Source organism: Epithele typhae (assembly GCF_022376455.1).
Source record: "Epithele typhae strain CBS 203.58 chromosome Unknown BXZ73scaffold_5, whole genome shotgun sequence".
Taxonomy (NCBI): Eukaryota; Fungi; Basidiomycota; class Agaricomycetes; order Polyporales; family Epitheliaceae; genus Epithele; species Epithele typhae.
In genome coordinates, this window is record NW_025954196.1 from 1010407 (window position 1) to 1030972 (window position 20566).

Here is a 20566-nt window from a genome sequence, read left to right on the forward strand (position 1 = left end):
GTACCCCGATAGCCCACCTCTTCAACTGAAGTCCGCACCCTTGGAAACTGACACTCATGGCATTTTCTTCGACACCCATCCACCTTCGATCATCACCCAGTCGCCTCTACATCACCGACATCCAGTCGATTTCGTCCAACCACGACGCTTCAGAAGACTGCGTCACAGAGGACATGGATGTTTTGGGTGCCTCGTAAGTCTACTGCATTCCTTCACTTGCCGCATATGTTCTTAGCCCGACTACGCTCGCAGACTCCATCGTCTTAATGACGATGTGCTACTGGTGCTCATCCACATCCTTCATACTCACCTCTTTTGCGCTCTCATGTCGCTCTCCTGGACGTGCAAACGCCTGCGAGCGCTGTCCGCTTCTGCGCTTTTCTCTCGCTCCCACACCAAGCTCAGGACCCCGGACGAGAGGGCATGGATGGTGCCACCCACATTATTTTCCCTCGTTCGGCAAGTATTTGGTTCTCAGGCAGGATGAACAATCACTGACGCTCTTTTAGGCACGTTACTTTGCATTGTATGTGCCCTGATTCTCTGACTGTAGATAGCGGTGACGAGCCTCAATGGGCCACCAATCCCTGGCTTTGCGGAGTCCTGGACCCTCCACCATTCTTTACGGACAGTCTTGAACGCATGCCACGCTGGTCATCCATTACTATCCAACAGTACGCGTTCAGCAAGCACGGCGTCCCATGGGGAACATTGCAGACCGTGCTCTCAGCGCCCGCCCTACGCAAGCTGACGGTGTACAAGTTCTTGTTTGCTCCACGCAAGCTCGTACCGTCAGAGATGTTCATCCTCGCCAATGTCTCTCCTTTAACGTCTTTCACGTACATATTCGGCACCCTGCACACGTTCGATGACCCCCCGGCTCCCACCGAAATCGAGGCTTTGTCGAGTTTCCTGGAAGCCGTTTGCGGAACGCTTGAAACCCTAGAGCTGACCGCCGGGTCCGGCCCCCTTGACATTCTGGAACGCTCCCAATGGCCGCGGTTGCACACTCTGAAGCTTTCCGGACGCAATCGGCAACCGCAGCTTCGCTCATATGCGTCCCTCTTCGCCACCATGCCTCGCCTTCGTGTGCTCGCCCTCGAGCTTCACGTCAAGGGGCCACCAGTCGGGCTCTCTGTCCCACCAGTGTCGTCATCGTCGTTCCCGTGGCCGGAACTCGAACACCTCTTCCTTCCAATTCCCCTTCCGGAGGACGACGAGATGTATTCTCAACTTCCTTTGTCGCTCCAGACGCTCTCCCTGCTCTCCTACCCCCATTTCGCCCAGCGGCACCAGTATCACGTCAAAACCTGGGACATCAAACCGCCACGTCCTGCGTTCCGAGTTCTGCAGTCCATACTTCAGCGTTGTCTCGCCTCCACGCATCTCACGCGTCTTGAGATCGAATACGCCGTTGAGCGCCGGCCGAGGGAAGACCTTCTGCGCTTCGTCGTCGACACGTGCCCTCATCTACAAGAGCTCAAGTTACTCCGGTACCGACCTGACTTTTTACCAGACGAGCCTCGGTATAACCGGGGCTCTTACCGGACCTGGAAGTCGCCCCAGAGCTTGCGGTACGTGCTCCTGCGCGTCCGTCCCTTTTTGTGTGCTGAACTTTCCGTCCAGACCGATATTGCGCATCAGCTCGCTCCGCTGACGCGTCTGCGCATGCTGTGGGTGAACCTCGACTACGCAAGTACGCCTGGGTTCAACCCGTACCATGTCCCGCCAGTCTATGACAAGTTCTGTATCACGACGCTGCCTTCGGTCGCGCTCGTGTTTGCGCAGATCATGCCACCGGCTCTGCAATCAGTTGGGATATGGGTACCGAGCGAATTCCTCAAGGCTCGATGTAGGTGGGCGGTGTACCGTGTCGAGCGGAGGGTGGATGGGCTGCCTGTCGGCGTGCGCGAGGACGGGTACGAGTTCGCGGAAATCGAGGAGCTATGCTATCCGGTCTGCTAGTCTGCTGTGTATAATGTACCTACTGCGTCGCCGTGTCCAGGTTGCGGAAGCGACACTAGTCGGCAATTTTGACTATCACCTTAACCTTCTGATCCTGGGGGTTGCTCTCGCGTGAATCCGCTGAGACTTTGCGACGTGCCCACAGCCCCCAATTGTCTGTTTCCTCATCAGCGTCCTTCCAGCTTCACATCGAACTGGATTTGAGTGGTGGGCAGCGAATCGGGAAAGACGCAGGGCATTGCTCTTCTGCATTACGCGCCCAGCCCGAACTTCGACCGTCACTCAACGAGCCTTGTAACTACAGTTGCCCATAATATTTCTCGTACACGAGCGGTTGCGCTCGACATTAGGCGCCTCTCATCGACATCGGTGAAAGACCCTGACCATCTACTTATCGAACGGCACATCGCACACACACGCTTGGCATAACGAGAGCCATAACAGATACTCAGTGACTATGCATCTCAGTGTATGCACGGTGTGTGACGGCCCCGTAGTACTGGCAGAGGCCTAAAGCTGCAATTAGTCAGGTTCGGCCCAAGAATAACAGTTCCAGGCAAGGGATAGCATACACTCACTGTCGTCTATAGCTTCCGGCTGCACAGCGATTGTCCTCTGGCCCCCAACGTGCTGCGGTACCTGCTGTGGCCACGCGCGGAGCGCCGCCGCTCTGACTGTCCTTCCCAGCCCTGCATCCGTGGACGTGTCCTCGCTCCCAGTAAGTTGAGTGACGTCCTTAGCAGGCTGTAAATTTTGCCAAAGTGTCAGCCAACGCACTTCCACTCAGAGTGGGAAGGAAATAGTGAAGGAGAGGAGCTTACCATGGTAACATTTCTGAAGAACTTATGGGTCGCAAGACTGGTCAATCCGGCTCTGGCCAAGCCCATTCGCCAGTCCAGCAACCACTATGAGGGCGTTCGTAGATACTTCATGTGGACAGCAACGAAGTGCATCCTGGAGCACTGGTTTTGGACTCAAAAGACGGCTTCAAGCCTCAAACACACAGGCGGACCAAACGTGAGAGAGGCGGAAGTGCCAAACCGTCGACGACAGCTGATTACGATAATCATCGGGTTTAGATAATGTACGCACATTAGACGTGTAGATCCGTCACCATCACCGCCAGTCTACAGCACGACCGGCTCCACAGCAGGTTGGGGCGCCTGCGGTCCGCTCGGTCCACCTTGTCCCTCCGACTCGATAAAGGACCTGAGGAGCTTCGACATATGGTGTCCGCACTCCTGGAACTCCTCCAGCGCGAGCTTGTATCGTGTGTCGCCGACGGAAACAAGTTTGTGGATGATGCCTTCGTAGACTGATGCGGGAGGCTTCATCCCGAGCGCCTTCATCTCCTCGAGGTAGAAGAACGCGTCCTCGTACGTCGTCTGCGTCAGACAGAGCTGCACGAGTTCCACGTACGTGCGCGTATCAGGCTTGACGCCGGCCGCCTTCATGTCCGCGAGGATGCGGTCGCCGAGTCCGCGATGGCGCGTAGCCGCGCACGCCGCGAAAACGATGTTGTATGAGCGCACGTCGAGGACGACGCCGACCTTCGAGGCTGCCTTGTAAATGCCGATAGTTCGCTGCAGGTCCCGAAGTCCAGCTGTGGCTTGCAGGACGAGGTTGAAGGCGACGATATCGACCGTCTTGCCCTCCTCATGAATCTCCTCGAGCTTGCCCCAAGCCTCGTCCACCCCGTCGAGATCACTGAGTGGCTTCGGGATGTCCTCAAAGAAAGGCTCGACGCCGTTCCTGCGCATGAAGTCGAATACTTGGAACGCCTCCTTGATCTGCTTCTGCTGGAACATGGCGTCCACCACTGGAGCGAAGTGGTGTTCAGCAAGGGGAACCTGGCTGGCTTTGAGCGTTTCGAGCACCTCCAGTGCAAGTTCTGACAGCCCGTGTCGAGCGGCGGCGTGGAGAACCAGCAGGCATAATCCTTCGTCCGGTAGGGTATGTAACTCTTTGCAGACTTTTTGCCATGCGTGCACAGTACCTTCCGGCTGCATCCGAAGTCAGCTCGAAAGTCCAGCAGCGAAGACAAATCACGCACGTAAAGGGACTCTGCGCACGCAGTCAACACATCTACCCACACCGACGCATCTAACCTCCGAACGGCATTCGTCTCGTAGTTATCCGCCAAGTCGAGAGCCAACCGAGCGTGATTCTGCTGAGCAGCGCAAGTGATGACAAGACTTGCCGACTGGATAGTGGGGGAGAAGCCGGCGGGTCCAAGTTCGGCGAGTATTTGCAGAGCAGACTCCAGGCTCCCACTTGCGATGGCTCCCTCGATTAGAATCTCGTATGTGTACTCGTTGGGACTCAGACTCCATTCTTTCATCATCTTCAAGATGGCGGACGAGTCGTCCTGATGACACTGTGGGAAGTCGTTGAACACAAGTATAAGCTAGGCCATTATTGATGGGATACTCACTTTGAGTAGGAAGTGGAAAGAGTGCAAGTCTGGCTGGATGCCAGACGCAACCATGTCCTCGAACACAGCGCGTGTTTCTGCAGGAAGTTTGTGGTGGACGCATGCTTGTAAAAGAGCGTGGTAGGTGTTCCTGTCTGGCTGGATATCTTCTCCCTTCATTTCCCCTACTGTACGCGCGATCGCCAGCGTTTGACTCCTCTCCAGCATCCCCGAGAGAATCATGTTGTACCGCGCTAGCGGTGTTCGGCGGGCCCCAGAGTCGAACCTTTGGGAACGTCCAGGATCAGACTTGTCCATCCATTTTGGGCGTGCGTGTGTTTGCTCCGACGCGTACCGCCGCTGCCCACCGAGGTCTTGTGCCCGTCTCAGCGCACGGCTCAAGAAGGGATGAACAGGAGCTACGCACGAGGGAGCACGGTTGCCGCGGTCTCTGCTTCGCGCAGGATGTTCCGCCGTGCGCTCTTCAGCACATTCCGAGAGGAAGAGGCGATCATGGAGAGAGGGGGGGTGGACAGTGGGTAAGGCGTCGAGCGCAAGCGTATAGTCGACCAGTCGTCGCTGCCACTGTGGCGAGCGGAATTTCGTGTCGGACACGTGACCGGTATTGCCAGCAGCCGCACGTGGTACAGGCGTCTGTGGTGGTCGGTTCGAAAGCTCGGCGCGGCGGCTTCAGTACTTCAGTCTTCCTCCTCTCCCCCGCGTCGCGATACCCTCCCTTCCCCTCTCCCGCCCCTGGACGCGCTTTGAGGATCTAAACCAGCTTGGATACCAATGGTGCGTCTGTGTCGCAAAACCTGTCGCGTTTTGTTGACCCCCATGCCTGCAGTTCTACTCAGAGGCGATTCTGTCTCGCCGCGGGCCCCTGGCCAGGGTCTGGCTCGCGGCCCACATGGAGAGGAAGCTCTCAAAGACACAAACACTACAGACGGACATTGAGCAGTCGGTCGGTATGTATGCTTTCATTCTGTTCCGAATCCTGCATTCACGCACCCCAGACGCGATCATGCACCAGGAGATCGAAGTCATGGCCCTCCGTCTTAGCGGACAACTGCTGCTTGGTGTGGTCCGTATCTACAGCCGTAAGGCCAAGTATCTTCTTGATGACTGCAATGAAGCCTTGCTCAAAATCAAGATGGTGCGTTGGTCCGTTCTTAGGGTGAACACCGCCTAACCACCATTCCAGGCTTTCCGCCCGGGAGTCGTCGACATGACAGAAGACCAGCTCGCGGTCAACCAGAATTCTATTACGCTCCAGAGCAACCACCTTGACCTCGATGCCCTTCTTCCGGACCTCGACTGGTGAGTGCTTCTTCACGCAGCGACCTCAAGTTGCTCATCGTTCTTCAGGGACACCACAGACTTTGAGGCCCGTAATGTCCAGCCGGGAGGCCAGCACATTGCCCGAGCAGCTGATATCACCCTTCACGCTGATATACAACTCGACTTCGACGACGGAGGTTACGGTTTCGACCTTGGGCCCTCTGACGGCATTGGATCGCACGACTTCGACCTCGACCTCAATCTCGACTTCGGTGATGGCCCGGCGTCGGCTGCACGCACACCTTCGCGGATGGACGACGACGACATGAGTATCGAGGTGGGGCGAGATGCCGCGGCGACGAGAGGGTACCAGGAGTCGATAGCTTCCCACATGCTCGGCGCATCCGTGGTCGACGCGGATCTCCTCTCAGTCAGGAGTCGGGCAGCTTCAGAAAACCCCTTCGGCGCAGATGTCGACATGGGCTTCGGGCCCGACATGGAGGCCATGGATCTCGACCTCGGCATCACATTCGAAGACGAGCCACTCAGTGACCATCCATTGAGCGAGCATGCTCCCAGCGAGCACGCGGTTGGTGCACATGCTCCCAGCGAACACGCACCAACACCCCGCTTGACTCCTTCTCGAGACAGTGAGTTTTCTGCTTTCGCAGACTTCTCCTTTCGCAATGCTCACATATATCCTCAGTGTCACCACTCACCGAGCCCCCGAAGACTCCTCCTCCCGAACTGGAACTTACACCGAAAGCGGTCCCAGAAGATGTTGCGAGGAAGAGGAAGGAGAAGAAGCAGATCATTGATTCCGTGACGGAGCTTGCAGACGGTCCTGGAGGGCGAGTAGGCCGAGGTCGCAACGCCGGCTTGGGCGCCGCCTACAAGAAGGACGTGAGTGACATTGTAACCGAACACCCCTACCTCCCTCGCTCCTCTCTCGTCATGCGCCTCCTCGAAATCCGCGACGACCCTCTCGCGCACTTCCTGCCAACCAAGAACACCCCCCACGGCAACTTCTTCTCTGCCGCGCCCCCCGGACTCGCCCCCGAACTCGCGGACATGTTCATGCGCCCGCTCGCGAATCTGCAACCAGCGAAACGTCGTGGTGCGTCTCCCGAGAAGCCCCCAAGCAAGAAGCGGCGAGTTGACGGCAGCGTCGTCGACGAGGACGACCAGATGGAGGAGGCCCGTCGTGCCGGCAGCGCCGCCCCCAGCATCGTCCTCGGCAGCGATATCTACGGCCCCGGGAGTGTGGGGCCCGGCGCGGACTTGACGTTCGACACCGGCCTGCCGATGGACGACTTCCAGATGGACGTGCCCGAAATCAGCGCGGAGCGCGCACACAGCAAGTCAGTCGGCCCATTGTCGCCACTCTCGCGCCTGTCGACCCCGCCGCCAGACCCACTCATTGAGGAGGGTGACGAGAGCCATGCGGACGCCACCTGCCCCATCGCGCTGTTCGACGACCGGGTTGGAGGCAGCAGCCAAGCGACACAGAGCCAAGCGACGGAGGCGACGGACGACGGGAAAGGGTACAGCAAGAACACGGCGAAGGCACTGGGGCTGGTCAGGCGAGAGCTGCAGCCAAACCCGGAGGAGCAGGACGAGGACAAGTACATGAGTTTCAACAACATGGCGCAGAAGGTGAGTTTTCTCTCGCATCTTGCGATCTGGAGTAGGTGCTCAACTTGCGCCTTCTCCATAGGCATCTCGCAGAGCTGCCGCTGCGTTCTTCTTCGAGCTGCTCGTGCTCGGCACGCGCGACTGCGTGCAGCTCAAGCAGGCCCAGCCCTTCGCGAACATCGAGGTGCGCGCCAAGGACAAGCTCTGGGAGCGCCAGCGTCACGGATCCATGGCACCGTCCTCGGTGAACGGTTTCTCGCAGATGCGGCAGGGATCTGCAGCTCCCTCCATTGCTACGGCTTTCGGTCTCTAGTGATTCCCTTTTGTTCCCTTCTTGATTACCGGGACATGATTACCTGACTACCACAACACCTTATCCCTTCCCGCTCTTCCCTACGGAAAGCCTGACTACCTGATTATTTCCGCTGCTTCTCACGTTAGCGCTCTGTTCGTCTTGTTTTTACGACTTCACGCTAGAACATCTATGACTATTGTCTCGTCTTGTCGACGTGTTATCTCCCAACTGCTAGCTAGTACGTATTTCTAGATTATGTGTATTTTCTGTACTCGGGCACTAGCCCCGTCAATCTATTTGTTGCAGCTTAGTGTATGTGCATGAGGGTTGTGCGTCGCTGCTTTCTTCTCGAAGCACAAGACAAGCACATGCTTCATCGCAAGATTCAACCTTGCACCACCGCCTCTGGCCGGAGATACGCACACCAACGACTGCCAATTGTCATAAACAATGGCACGAACGTATGTTTGGTGTGTTCAGATGTCCCTGAAGAATCAACGAGTAAGCAAAAACTCTCAGTCGTGCGTCGATTTCCTCAGGTCAGAACACCGCACGATCCAAACTTTCCCGTTGCAGGCTGCACAGGCCCAGATTCGGATGAGTATGCGGTCCGCTTGTTCCGGGCGGCCCGGAATCCGAAGGCCTGAGGTGAGTCGCGTCAGGAAGCAGCTTGTCTTCCTCCTCCATCCCGTCCTCCAGCAACGTCTCCTAAACCCTGAGCACATCCAAAGACCACATAGTGCACGATGGAGTCGACCTTGATAACCCCACAGTTGCCGCCAGTGCCGCCCCGGCCTCGACAGCTCCTTCTGTATCGCAAGATAGCGGCCCCATCCCCATGTCCTTCCCGGCACTCCTACGCACCTCAGTCCTCTCCGACAGATTTGCGCACCTCTCCCTTCTCCAGAAGGCTCCTACGGCACCCACTGCGCCCAGGCGGAACAGCAGGGACGATAAGGAGGGCAAACGCTGGGTGCGGCGCAAGGAGAACGGTAAGCCCTTCCCGCTGGGCTCTCACTGCGCCGACGCCGACGCCCCTCTCCTCCCGCCACACGTATGTAGCCCGCTTCGTGGGCAACGCCCACATCGTCGCCCCCTCCAAGAAGGACTTCGGCGTCCCGGTCCCCAGCGTCGCGCGACCTTCCCGTCCCGCTCCCGGGCTATCTAGCCCGCAACGGCCCCGTACCAGCAGCGACTCCCATCCTCCCCACACCCGAGTCCGCCAACGCCGGCCGATTCTCTCTCAGCTTGAAGGGCATGCGCCGCGAGCTGCGCCGCGCAGGCCGCGCACGAGAGGCTCGTCCACGACGTGAGGACGCGCTCCTCGGCTGGCTCGCCGCCGGCGGTGTGCTGCTCGCGCCCGACGCAGCGGCCGAGATGCACTTCCCGGGAACGCCGGTGGACGATGGCGGCGCCGTGCTCGAGGTTTCGAGGACGCCGCTACAACTCGTGTGGAGCATCGAGGACAACGCGTTCTCGCGGTACGTCGTGCACTGTTGTGCGCGGTACCACGACATCGTCAGCTTCAGTGAGTTGTGCCTGCCCATCCCCGAGCGACGGTATCTGACATGACTGTACTGCAGGCAAGGACACCTCCGGCCACCGCCTCACCTACCTCCTCCGCCCGAACGTCACCCGCCCCGCGCGCTACGCCGCCCCTGCTCTCGACACGCCCCCCGTAACCGACCTCTCCGAGCTCTCCGCGACCGAGCTCGACTCCGAGTCAGACTTCGCGTCCGAACGCGACCTCTCCGACGCCGAGGGCGGCCGGGGCGGAGTCACGGGTCACCAAGGCGGCCCCGGGCTCACCGCCATCGTCGAGGCCAGCGCTGACTCGATGCCCCCGTCGCCCGTCCCGTACGCCGTGCGCGCCCCCGCCGACTTCGACGCCTTCGATGACGACGACTGGTCCGTGCTGGGCGAGTCGGACCGCGGGGACGCGCTCGCGAGTCGGACCGCGAGGTCCCCAACGTGGGACGCAGAGGGGATTTTGACTCGGACGCGGACGCGCCGGTCCTGGCCGAGGCGCAGGTCGCCGTGCCCTCCTCGCTCGCACCGGACCTGCGCAGACGGCAGGGCCCGGACGCGCTCCGCTCGCGCCTGCTCGAACGGCAGCGGCGCGCGGCGTCGTCGCCTTCGCGTTCGCCCGCGCGGCGGACGCCGCACCGGCCGAGGCAGCGCGCGGAGCCCGTGAAGACCAGGGCGGCCCCTGGGAGGCGGTCGTTCTACGACTACCTGTACGCTTGAGCGGCGGGGCGTCGGACGAAGGAGCGGGGTAACGCGCCCGCGAGGAAGGGCGGGCATGCATATATGATATGTAGGCAAGTATAGCGTATGGGCGATGTACAAGTAGAACGTGGGTAGCAAGAGCAAGATATACAGCGTTCGTAGATGTTCCAGGTGGCATATGAGGAGGGGATCGCATATAGGGGAGGTATGGTACACGCATAGATACGGCCAGAGCCCTGTGGCTCGACGTCTTCGAGCGAGAGGTGGTCGATCATCCAGTGAATACGCGGGCGGTGAGGTACATGACCGCCCCGCTGAATCGCTGCAGTCGTGTCAGTGCCCCATCCATACTATGAAGTAGGATGCACTCACAATGATACTAGTGATGGCGACGAAGGCGAGGATGAAGGTCATGTACGCCTTCGTCCGCGTGAACGTGTCGTTGACCGAGAACGTGCTCACGGAGTCGCCACCACCCAAGATCGCGACGAGCAACAAGCCCTGGACTCCTCATCAGCCCCGTCGCACACAGCACCAAAGCGCAGCGACGTACGTTCGAGAGCACCCAAAAGAGCAGCACGTTCGTCCTCACGTTCGCGTAGTAGTCGCGCGCGAGCTGCTCTTTCTCCGCGCTATTCAGTCCCTGCGCCTTCGGGATTGGCTTGCGGTTCCGAACGTTGTCGAGCGCCTCCTCGTACAGCAGGTTCACGTCCGTCGCGTCCGTGGGGACCTCGAGGTCGACTTGCGAGTTGCTATTCTGGATGACAGCGCCGAGGTCGTGGCTCACTTCCGTGTCCTGCTTCGTCCCCCAGGAGATCTACATGGGAAGGGTCAGCAAGTGGCTTTACGCTCACGAGACCAATAAACTCACATCGTCCAAGTTCGAGAAGGCGTAGCTACACGCTGAGGCATCAGGTCCTGCTCACGGTGAGCACGGAAGGTGACTCACATCTGAAGAATATTGATGTACGTTGGGGAGAGCAGCATATACGGAATGAAGCTCGTGAAGATGTGCCAAGGGTCGCACGCCAAGATACTCGACGCAACATACACTGAACACATGCATGTCAGCACCACGCGCACGGATGAATTGTGTTCGTACTCACTGCCATAGGTGACGATGATACTGAACAGCATCACCCTGTACGCCGAGTCGCTCTGGCGCGCGGCTTGGATCGAGCACATGACGGCCGCAAAGAGGACGTAAACCATGAGGACGGCAAAGCAGATGGTGCAAATCTTGTACTTCCAGCGTGCCCTGTATTGCAAGTAAGACGCGGATCACAGCTTCGAGGAAAGCGGGGATGAGATGCGCACCCTTTGGGTTTGTTCCCCATGGAAAACAGGAAGCACGCGATGACGAGTCCGGCCATGAAGAACTACCGAACAATCAGCGTGTATTTCCAAAGAGCGAAGAGGAGACTTTACTTGGGACACTGAGTTGAAGTACTTGATGCCAGAAAAACCAAACTGCGGGGCCTCCAGCGAAGACGTCAGAATCACCTACAGCGAAATTAGAACACAGTGCAGTGGTTATCGACAAACAGACGCACAAAAAACAGATAGAAGTTGCCCTAGATCCATTGCAGTGAGTTACTGTAGTGGCGGATATGCAAGTAATCACTCACGACAGCGAACCAAGCCGCAATGAGATTCATGACATTGTATATGGTTTCCACGAAGAGCAGGAACTTTCTCCCGACGCTGTGTCCTGATTGCAGGATCTGGCCCAGGTGAGCAATTGCGTAGGTCGCCGCAAAGAAAGAGCCGTTGAGCCAGCGACGACGTTGACTGATGAACTCTGGCAGAGCTTCGGGGACATCCGTTTCGGCGACAGCACTCTTCACATACTTCAACAACCTGAGGAGACTCATCAGACGAAGTCCGCAACGAGTTCAGTGGCACATACCAGTTCGAGTTCCGCTTTGCGACCAGCTCGAAGCAAAGGATACGCTGGAGACGAAGTTAGTAGTGGGTCTTGTGAAGCGTAATGGCCTCTTACGTCTTCAGCAAGATCTGTGGAAATGAGGGAATCAATGAGAGTGGCTAAGTGGATGATAATCGAACGTACACATGTTTGAGGTAAAGATATCCGTGTCACGGCCGTGCAGAACCTCTCCCTTGAAGTAGGACGCCAGCGGGCCAAGGCCATATTGATCGTTCTGCAGGGCGATGTATCTGTATGCGGAGAACGCTCCAGGCTGTACAACCAGTCAATGGGACAGAATGTTGAAACTTGCGAATCACGTACGAGTACGCCAATATAACCGAAAAGCGACTCCGTCGGTTTATCGAGGATGTTAGTGATCTTGTACTCGAAATTCTGGGCCGCAACTGCCAGGATGTGAGTAAGGAGTGATGAGAGTCACGGAGAACCGTACCAAGAGGATTGAGCAAGCCTCGCCACTGCTTGCCCTTGTAGACCGCGATTTCGCCGCAAGCACCCGCGACGTTGGAGTTGACGTCGAAGGCCTTCCATAGGTGGTAGATGCTCTTCGGCGCAGGGCGAGTACCGACATCGAGAAGGACGCAAACGTTCGGTTGCAGCATACGTCCGAACGCGTTGAAGAACCAGCGATGCGAGTTGATCTTCTTCTGGTTTTTCTCCTTCATGCAGAAGATAATCTGAGTAGGAACGATACCCTTGTCCGGATACCTGAACTTGAGGTCCTCATCCAGCCCGAACGTAGTTGTGTATTCGAATACGTGAGCCGTGACAGGTTTGTTGTTGACCATGTTTTTCATGTGGTCTCCAGGCTGATAAACACCAAGTAGTGTCAAGCAATCCAGAACGCGTGGGTGGATCTTCTTCCGCCCGTCGGCCACAATGCATACGACCACCTGTTCTAAATGTAAGTCTCGCCCTGCCTAAGCCATAATCTCTTCTTACCTTCTTCCAAGCATCCTCTCCCCATGTTCGCGAGTTTTTCCTCGAGCATAGATGTGCAATGTTCTTCATAACGCCAATCATGGTGCGACAAAACAAAACTTCGTCTTCCTGCCAAGACGCAATAGCATTAACACGATGAACGAACAGCACATTGAAGAAATACTCACATTAAACATAGTAATAACAATAAACAATTCCGTCGTCCGCTTCATCTGGTTCTGGCGAAGGAAGAAGCCCCGCCTCTCGAACTCATCGGGGTCGCAAGTAACAGCTGTGTACCGCAGCTTCGTCGTCTCTTGGTCGCCTTTGCGGGGCAACACGAGCTTCGGGGGCACGGAAAGATCAAGGACGAGGTTTCCATTGGTGAGCTGCACCCGCTTCTTCGTCTTGTGCCTGCGCAGAATGCGCCCTGAGGGTGCAGGGCCGAAGTGACGCGTCGGAAGGGGGGTTTCAGGCTCGGTGAAAGCAGTCGACCCAGAGTTGGCCAGAGACACCTTCTCCGGGTCGGCGGGCTCCGACATCGCGCGGAGGAGGGTCTTCGAGTACTGAAAGTCGCTTTCTGTCGTCGAATTCGTCGAAACTTTTGAAAAAGGGCGGCGTTGGCCACCATCGCCGATGACGGTGTTGGAAGAGGCTTGGGAGAATGGGCGGGGGCGAAGTGGGGATTCGTTCTCATTCGGTACGGATGCTTGTTTCCGTTGAGGGGAGGGGGTGTATCCGGTGTACTGCACGCTGCCGTTGCCAGTGATTTGGTAGTCTTCGTCTTCGAAGCCTGGAGTAGGGGAGCGCGAGCGTGGGGGTCGGTAGGACGCACGAGAGAATGTACCAGAAGCGTACGCCTCTGTGTCGTGTTGGAAGTGGTCGATACTGGCGTCGGAGGGATACATCACTGCCGATGCTTGTTCCGGGGGTGCTGAGTATGTGTAGCCGGTGGGCTGGGAAGTGACCGCGCTGTATGCGGACATAGGCCGGGAGGGGAGATTCCAAGAGTTCCGTTCCGGTAGATAGAACTGGTCGGAGAGGCTGCTCTGGGACGTATTGTGCGTCAAAAGAGCAGGCTGCTGATATGTGAGAGAGGGGGCAGGTTGATGGTAGACTGGAGGGCGGGAGTCTGCGAAAGGGTCTTCCTGAGGTGTATGGCGGACCCCGTCCCAGTCAAAGGGTTCTCCAGAGTCGATTGTCGGGAGTTGTGGGGGTGGAAGTCCGCGGTATTGAGCATTGGTATCGTACCCGCTGACTTCGCGTATCGTACTCCCGGTGCTGTGAGTCGTGACAGACATCCTCTCCGACAATGTGGAGCCTTCCTCTGACACCTCGGGGACCATGGGAAGAGATGGGTAGCGGATGGGAGATGTCCTAGGAGGACGCGTCTGCACGCTCATGACCATGTTTTCAACGACGTCTTCTTCTTCTTCTTCTTCTTCGTAGTCATCTTGTCCGAGCGCAAGGCGCATAAAGGTCGATGGACGTGAGGGAGAGTTGTCTCGATTGTCGTGTGAGTCGTTCAGTGGAGCATAGATGAGCTGTCTGCGTCGGGAGGCCATATTCTCAAGAAGAAAGCTGTGGGGCGGCGGTGTCGTGGGGTATCGTGCGTGAAGTCCTCAACCGAGAGTCATGGGAGGAAGAGGATGTCGGCGTTGGGTGACCACGGAGGAAGGATCAACAAGTTGAGGCGCAGTCAAACGCGTCGATGCTAACATCACGTGGTCGTAATGCCCGCGCCAAATTCCCCTCCAAGCACCCGGCAGCCTTTCCTCCTTCCTTCTCCGCCCTCACCTGGATGCTTTGCTTGCTGCATAGATCGTCTCAGCACTCAGGCCATAGGCTTGGAAGCATCTCATATGCTTACGTTGTGCTTAAACTTCAACTTTCTATACTTGAGTCTTGGGCCGTACCAAAATCAATGCCGAAGACTGCCGCTCCCCTCCCCTCGGACTTCTTCGTGGCTGGCATAATGTCAGCCATGGCGGGCTATGGCAAAGGCTATAAGGTGAGTCGACGTTGAAATGTCTTGTCTTCATCTTTCCCTTCCGCTCATTCCTTTCCTCGCTTTGTTCAGTGATCTGCGTTGATCGCAATCGCCATGTCCACCTTCGTTGACAGACTTAGGCCCAAGACCTTTCCTCGCCACTATCCCCGATGGATGGTCGGTCGCCCCCTACTCATTGGCTCCTCTGCGTTCGCATCCTTGGGAGACGCCATGTTCGGGTACAGCCAAGGCGTTATCGCGGCCCTCCAAGTTCAACCGCCCTTCATCCGTCGGTTCTTCGGGCACGATGTCACTCTCGCACAGATTCAGGCGGGAGATACGGGAATAAACCCTTGGGTACAATGTGAGCACCGTTCGCTTTGCTACCTTCATCCATACCAGGACCGAACGCCCTCCCTCAGCGATCACTGTGTCGTCCCTCAACATCACGGCGTTCATCGCCTCCTTCTTCGCCGCTTACCTCTGCGACATCCTCGGTCGCGCATGGCGATCCGCATAGGAGGGATCATCTACTTCATCGCCGCGGCCATTCAGATCGGTGCTCCCAACCTCGCCGCACTCATCTGCGGCCGCGCTCTGCAAGGCGTCGCTGTCGGCATTCTCTCCATGACCGTCCCCATCCTTCAATGCGAGATCGCCCCCGGCATGCCCGTGGACTCTTCATCTCAATTGAGTACATCTGCCTCAACCTTGGCTACACCCTCTCTGCCTGGATCGGCTTCGCCTTCTTCTTCTCCCTTCCTTCGGAAACGTCTTGGCGCGGCCCCTACGCGATCCAGGCTGCTTTCGCCGTCTTGCTCGTAATGTGGTCCTTCGTCCTTCCCGAAACCCCGCGCTTCCTCATCAAGAATGGCTTCCTCGACGAAGGCCGGCGCGTCCTCGCCGACCTGCATGCTGACGGCAACGAAGACGACCTCGCCGTACGCGCGACCTTTGTCGATATTCAAGCCGCCGTCGCACTCGAGGCCGAACAGGGTGAAGCGTCGTGGGGTCAGCTCTTCCGCCAGTATCGCCGCCGCACCCTGGTCGGCATCACCTGCCAGGTCTTCGCTCAATGCAACGGAATCAACGCTATTCTTTACTTTCTCCCTTCAAACTTGACCCGCGCGGGCTTCCCCATTGAGCGCTCCCTCCTCTACGCCGCGGCCGCAGCGATCGTGTACTCTTCTGGCACACTGGTGACTATGGTGGGCATCGACCGGATCGGTCGTCGGCCGTTCCTTCTCGTTGGCTCTGTCCTTCTCGCCGGGTTCCTCGCGATTATCGGCAGTCTGCAACACCATGTTGACGCCATCCCCATCGGACCCGCTCGCATCCCCGGAGCCAACGGCATCTTCGCGGGTACGCCCTCTCCTTACATTTGTCTCACCACCTCATCCTGACATTCGTCCCCGTAGCTGTCTCGCTCTACCTTTGGACCTATGGTGCCACGTGAGTCTTCCTAGCCATCTCACTTCCACTCCAATCTGACCCGCTCTCCAGCTGGGGCCCGACCCCATGGCTGCTCGGAGCGGAGATTTTCCCCATGCGGGCGCGCGCAAAGGGCATGGCGCTCTCCAACGCCGCGAACTGGCTATGCAACTTCGCGGTGGCCTTCGCGACGCCCCCGCTCTTCGCCGCGCTCCGCGCCGGCTACTACTTCATCCTCGCCGGCGCCTGCCTCCTCTCTGGCGCCGTCGTCTTCTTCGTGTACCCCGAGACTGCACACCGGACGCTCGAGGACCTCGGCGAGGTCTTTGCGGATGCCGACACCGACACCGGCGACGATCGCTGCTTCGCGATTGAGCGTGACAACTCAAGGTTCGCCGCGACCGGCTCGAGCGACGGGTTGGAGGCTGAGTTCATGCGCGAGAGGCGGCCGGGCGTGATGAGGAAACGAGTCCCGGAGGAGTCGTTCGCGGACTCAGCGTCCACGCTGCAAGTGCCTGTGGGCGTGCCGAAAGGCCCGCGTCCGCAGAGGACAGCCAAGGAGGCCAGCTTATCGGTCTGACAGGGGTTCTTCCGGTTCTAGCACTGCTAGCTTGGTCTTGTACATGTTCCAGTATACCCTTTATCAAACGGACTGTTTGCGGCGTTTGACTAGTTCGCGGGCAGCAGGGATGCAGGACTAGGCGCTCACGGGTCTCAACGCCGGAAGAGAACTTGCCCCAAGCTTGTCCTGAACGACGACGTGCGTCGTGCAAGGTACGTATGCCACTCTTTCTCGTTTGGGCCGTTCTAGCTCACCGTGTTTTCCCAGATTGTCCCAGTGCGCCGTCCCCGACGATCTTTTCACCGGGTCGCTCAGGCCCTCGTCTCGGGATTGTGTGGGCAGCACACCCTGGCGTATAATATTCTCAAAAACGCCACTTCGGCCACTTCGGTCAATGTTGCATCTGTCTCAAACGCACTGTCACATCCCTAACTCCGAGACAGCCTTGATCTATTCCTCCGATGTTCAGTCGGTACGTATACGCACTCTAGGCGGTATTTATGCGCTCATCCAGCTGCTATCTTCTAGCTTCTTCCTCCTCAGCCATAAATAGCGCACGCACACGAAAATGCCGTACCCCTTCCGCCCGTCCTCCACCCTCGACATCACATGCGACATGTGAGCTCGCAACGCCTCCCTCCCACTCCGACCTTATCATCCTCCTGCCCAATTTCGCACTCGCACTCACACCATCTGCACATGCTCTATCGTTCGCCTCTCCGGCCGGGCCGTCTTCTGTCTTATCACTCTCCTCCTCAAAATGCACCAGTCGTCTTCCCAGAACCTCAGACCCCATCCCGAATGCTGCTCCCAGACACAGTACAGCCTTCCGCCGGGGACTCTCCTCGATCGGTCCCACAAAATGGCGAATGCGCGTCTCCTATCGGCTCTGAGAAATTCATGAGCGATGAAAAAGCCACACTTGATCAAGTATATCCTGCCCAGCCACAATTCGACCTCGAGGACGACGAAGCCCAGAGTCTACGCACCGATGTCCCCTTCCCTGTAGACCCCGATGCTCCTGAAGAACAGCAGTTCACATTCCGCGCTGTCTTTGTCGGTTGTGCCCTGGGCGCTGTCATCTCTGCCAGCAAGTATGCCAGTTTACTTTGCCCTATTTTCGTCTCCCTCACAGCTCCACTCCAGTGTCTACCTTGGGCTCAAGACAGGTTGGACCTTTGGCGCCTCGCTCTTTGGCTCCATTTTCGGTTTCGCCATTCTCAAGCCGCTTTCCAAAGCCCTCCCCGAACGCTTCGGGGGAGGCTACTTCGGCCCCAAGGAGAACGTCTGCTGCCAAAGTGCCGCGACCGTACGTGGAGCCTTTACGTGCGGATCCCAACAACTAACCAGCTTCATCTCCCGCTCAGGCTGCTGGCTCCCTAGGCCTGCTCTTTACGTCCGGCTTCCCTGCTGCGTACCAACTCGGGCTGTTGGGAGACGACCCGGTCTCTGATTTCGGGTGGGTGATACTACGCATATATTCATATTCACGCTCACTAATCCGACTCCCCTAGACGTCTCATCACTTTCACCCTCTGCTGCGCCTACGTCGGCATCTTCTTCACCATGCCCTTGCGCCGTTTGTACATCCTCAAGCTCAAACTAACGTTCCCCAGTGCTGTCGCCGCGGCCTTCACGATACGCTCTCTCCACGTCGGCCGAAATGCAGCCGCGAACGCCCGCAAGAAGACTCTCGCTCTCATCCTCTCGTTTCTCATCTCCATCCTCTGGCGTATCACAAGCGAGTACGCTCCCGGAATCTTGTGGGACTGGCATTGGGGATGGTGGTTCTACAGGGCGGGATGGAAGTGGATCATTGCCGCAGAGAACTGGGTTGGTTATCCGCTCTGCTCCAAATATTTGTCTTCCCGACTGACGCACACACTTTAGGGCTGGATTTGGGAATGGACCCCCGCGTTCATGGGCGTCGGCCTCCTGGTACCCATCAACTCGTCCATTTCCTTCGTCGGCGGCTCAGCCTTGGGCTGGGCTATCATAGGACCAGCACTCGTGGCCACCAACCTGGCGTTCGGCTCCCCGGGCTCAAAGACAGGAGAGTTCCCGGAGTACATCAATTACGCGAACATGGTTCTCGACGACCCTGTAAACGCGCCGTCGCCCAAGTACTGGATGATCTGGCCCGGCTGCGCGATTCTCCTGTGCGCCAGCATGGCAGAGATCGCGGCGAACGGAAGCGCAGTGGTCCGGAGTCTCGCGACGACCTTCGTACCTCTCGTCCAGACCGTCCGGGCTGTCGTCTCGGGGCAACAGCGGGAACCCATGGGCGGCGACGACGAGAAGGAAGACCCGTTCCACGATCCTGTGCCCGCCGACCAACAAGTCCCGTGGTGGATGTGGACTGGGGGACTCGCCGCGGGCATGGCACTGACGATGATCGTCATGAAGGTCCAGTTTGGCCAAAACGCCGGCGTCACGCTCCTCGCCCTCCTCTTCTCCTTCCTCTTCTCCCTCGTTGGCGCGGAATGCACCGGGCGCGTCTCCGTCACTCCCGTGACGACGCTCGGAAACTTCGCGCAGCTCGTGTTCGGCGGCATCTCAAAGGGCACCGGCCTCGCGCCCGCCGCGAACCAGCTCAACAACGGCCTGACGGGGATGATCACCCTCGCCGCGTCCGAACAAGTGGCAGACATGCTCGGTCAGTGTTCTCTTCATCTGTCCGGTGCGCCCACCGTCTCACTAACATTCTTGCTCCAGGCGACCTCAAAACGACGCACCTCCTCGGCGCCGCCCCGCGCGTGCAGCTCTACGCCCAATGCTGCGGCGCCCTCGTCTCCATCTTCCTCTCCGCCGGCATGTACATCGTCTTCGTCAAGGCCTACCCCTGCATCAACTCCCTCACCGAGACCACCTGCGCCTTCCCCGCGCCCGACGTCGGCGCCTGGCGCGCCGTCGCCGTCGCCGTCTCCGCCCCCGCGCTCCCCATCCCGCGCTCCTCCGGCATCGCCGCGCTCGCCCTCGGCGCCGCCGCGGTCCTCTCCACCGCCGCCAAGTACACGTTGGTGCGCGCGGGGTCCCCCCGCCGCAACTGGTTCCCGAACTGGAACGCGGTCGGGATCGCGCTCATCCTCGGCCCGCTCTGCACGTACCCGGTCGCGATGCTCTGCGGGAGCGTCGCCGCGCGCGTGTGGCGCGCGCGCTGGCCCGTGGGCGCGGCCGTGTACTGCTACGCGGTCGCGGCGGGCATGATCGCCGGCGAGGGCCTCGGCGGGATCGCGAACGCGGTTCTCCAAATCGCGGGGGTCTCGGGGGCGGTGAAGGGGACCAGCGTCGGGTGCCCGCTGGATGTGTACTGTGGGTAGAGAGCGAGCCTGGGGAAAGTAGGTACTGCATCCTACATGATGATGCAAGTCGTAGACAGCAAGAGTAAGATAGAAGGGATATGATTCCATTGTACGATGCAAGCCTAATTGTGCGTGCGTGCGTCGATCCGCGATAGCTGCCGACTCCGCCAGGTTGGTAGAAACGCGAGTCTGTGTTGTCGACAGGCGTTTCGGTTTCGAGCCGTGTGGATCATAACTCAGTCTGTCCCACTCCGACACCATCGCGTCACAACAAGCCCAAGCACTAGTTACCCACGCAAGGTGGCGGACGATGTATACGCGACTATTAAACACGTTTGCAGACGTTTGCTACATATACATGAGGGCCAGAGCGTGTCGGCGTCCTTGGAGGCAGGTCGGAATCAACGAGGGCGCGCCCCGCCAGGAAGGATCGCGTGTGGCCAGCGGGGAAACCCAACGAGGAGATACAAGACAACTAACAAAGACTAGGCGGGGCGGGGAAGGAACGTGTATGTACAGGAAGGCAATGACTGGCCAGCGTGCGGGGTGTTGGGAAGGAAAGCGGGGTAAAGGGGGGTGGAGGGGGGAGGAGAG

General features: G+C 58.4%; 7 protein-coding genes across 7 annotated transcripts; 5 read left to right on the top strand and 2 right to left on the bottom strand.

The window, feature by feature from the left end:
* Positions 1–56: 56 nt before the first annotated feature.
* BXZ73DRAFT_97861 (uncharacterized protein) lies at positions 57–1965 on the top strand (the record flags this gene model as incomplete). The annotated part of the gene is made up of 4 exons (XM_048027515.1): positions 57–193; positions 253–463; positions 510–526; positions 558–1965. 4 exons carry the CDS (start codon positions 57–59, stop codon positions 1963–1965), a joined length of 1773 nt encoding a protein of 590 aa, XP_047881710.1.
* A 1127-nt stretch (positions 1966–3092) lies between these two features.
* BXZ73DRAFT_40871 (uncharacterized protein) lies at positions 3093–4893 on the bottom strand (the record flags this gene model as incomplete). Its single annotated transcript, XM_048018660.1, has 4 exons — positions 3093–3968; positions 4019–4342; positions 4400–4763; positions 4802–4893. The coding sequence occupies 4 exons, from the start codon at positions 4891–4893 to the stop codon at positions 3093–3095; spliced, it is 1656 nt and encodes a 551-aa protein (XP_047881711.1).
* A 277-nt stretch (positions 4894–5170) lies between these two features.
* Positions 5171–7607, top strand: BXZ73DRAFT_74709 (Rec8 like protein-domain-containing protein; the record flags this gene model as incomplete). Its single annotated transcript, XM_048022080.1, has 7 exons — positions 5171–5173; positions 5226–5346; positions 5395–5534; positions 5583–5698; positions 5747–6309; positions 6366–7315; positions 7377–7607. 7 exons carry the CDS (start codon positions 5171–5173, stop codon positions 7605–7607), a joined length of 2124 nt encoding a protein of 707 aa, XP_047881712.1.
* Positions 7608–8427: 820 nt separating this feature from the next.
* BXZ73DRAFT_88026 (uncharacterized protein) lies at positions 8428–9836 on the top strand (the record flags this gene model as incomplete). The annotated part of the gene is made up of 5 exons (XM_048024804.1): positions 8428–8581; positions 8652–8735; positions 8758–9117; positions 9173–9501; positions 9540–9836. 5 exons carry the CDS (start codon positions 8428–8430, stop codon positions 9834–9836), a joined length of 1224 nt encoding a protein of 407 aa, XP_047881713.1.
* Positions 9837–10089: 253 nt separating this feature from the next.
* Positions 10090–14252, bottom strand: BXZ73DRAFT_41153 (chitin synthase-domain-containing protein; the record flags this gene model as incomplete). The annotated part of the gene is made up of 18 exons (XM_048018715.1): positions 10090–10140; positions 10191–10319; positions 10372–10635; positions 10690–10714; positions 10768–10870; positions 10925–11076; positions 11136–11197; positions 11247–11321; positions 11372–11392; positions 11447–11678; positions 11728–11771; positions 11821–11834; positions 11890–12019; positions 12070–12152; positions 12200–12659; positions 12709–12816; positions 12876–13244; positions 13329–14252. The coding sequence occupies 18 exons, from the start codon at positions 14250–14252 to the stop codon at positions 10090–10092; spliced, it is 3246 nt and encodes a 1081-aa protein (XP_047881714.1).
* Positions 14253–14791: 539 nt separating this feature from the next.
* Positions 14792–16688, top strand: BXZ73DRAFT_88028 (general substrate transporter; the record flags this gene model as incomplete). The annotated part of the gene is made up of 6 exons (XM_048024805.1): positions 14792–15041; positions 15100–15174; positions 15198–15349; positions 15373–16039; positions 16096–16129; positions 16181–16688. The coding sequence occupies 6 exons, from the start codon at positions 14792–14794 to the stop codon at positions 16686–16688; spliced, it is 1686 nt and encodes a 561-aa protein (XP_047881715.1).
* Positions 16689–17570: 882 nt separating this feature from the next.
* Positions 17571–19990, top strand: BXZ73DRAFT_41306 (OPT oligopeptide transporter; the record flags this gene model as incomplete). Its single annotated transcript, XM_048018746.1, has 6 exons — positions 17571–17764; positions 17817–17979; positions 18038–18129; positions 18185–18503; positions 18561–19326; positions 19386–19990. 6 exons carry the CDS (start codon positions 17571–17573, stop codon positions 19988–19990), a joined length of 2139 nt encoding a protein of 712 aa, XP_047881716.1.
* Between the last annotated feature and the right edge of the window lie 576 nt (positions 19991–20566).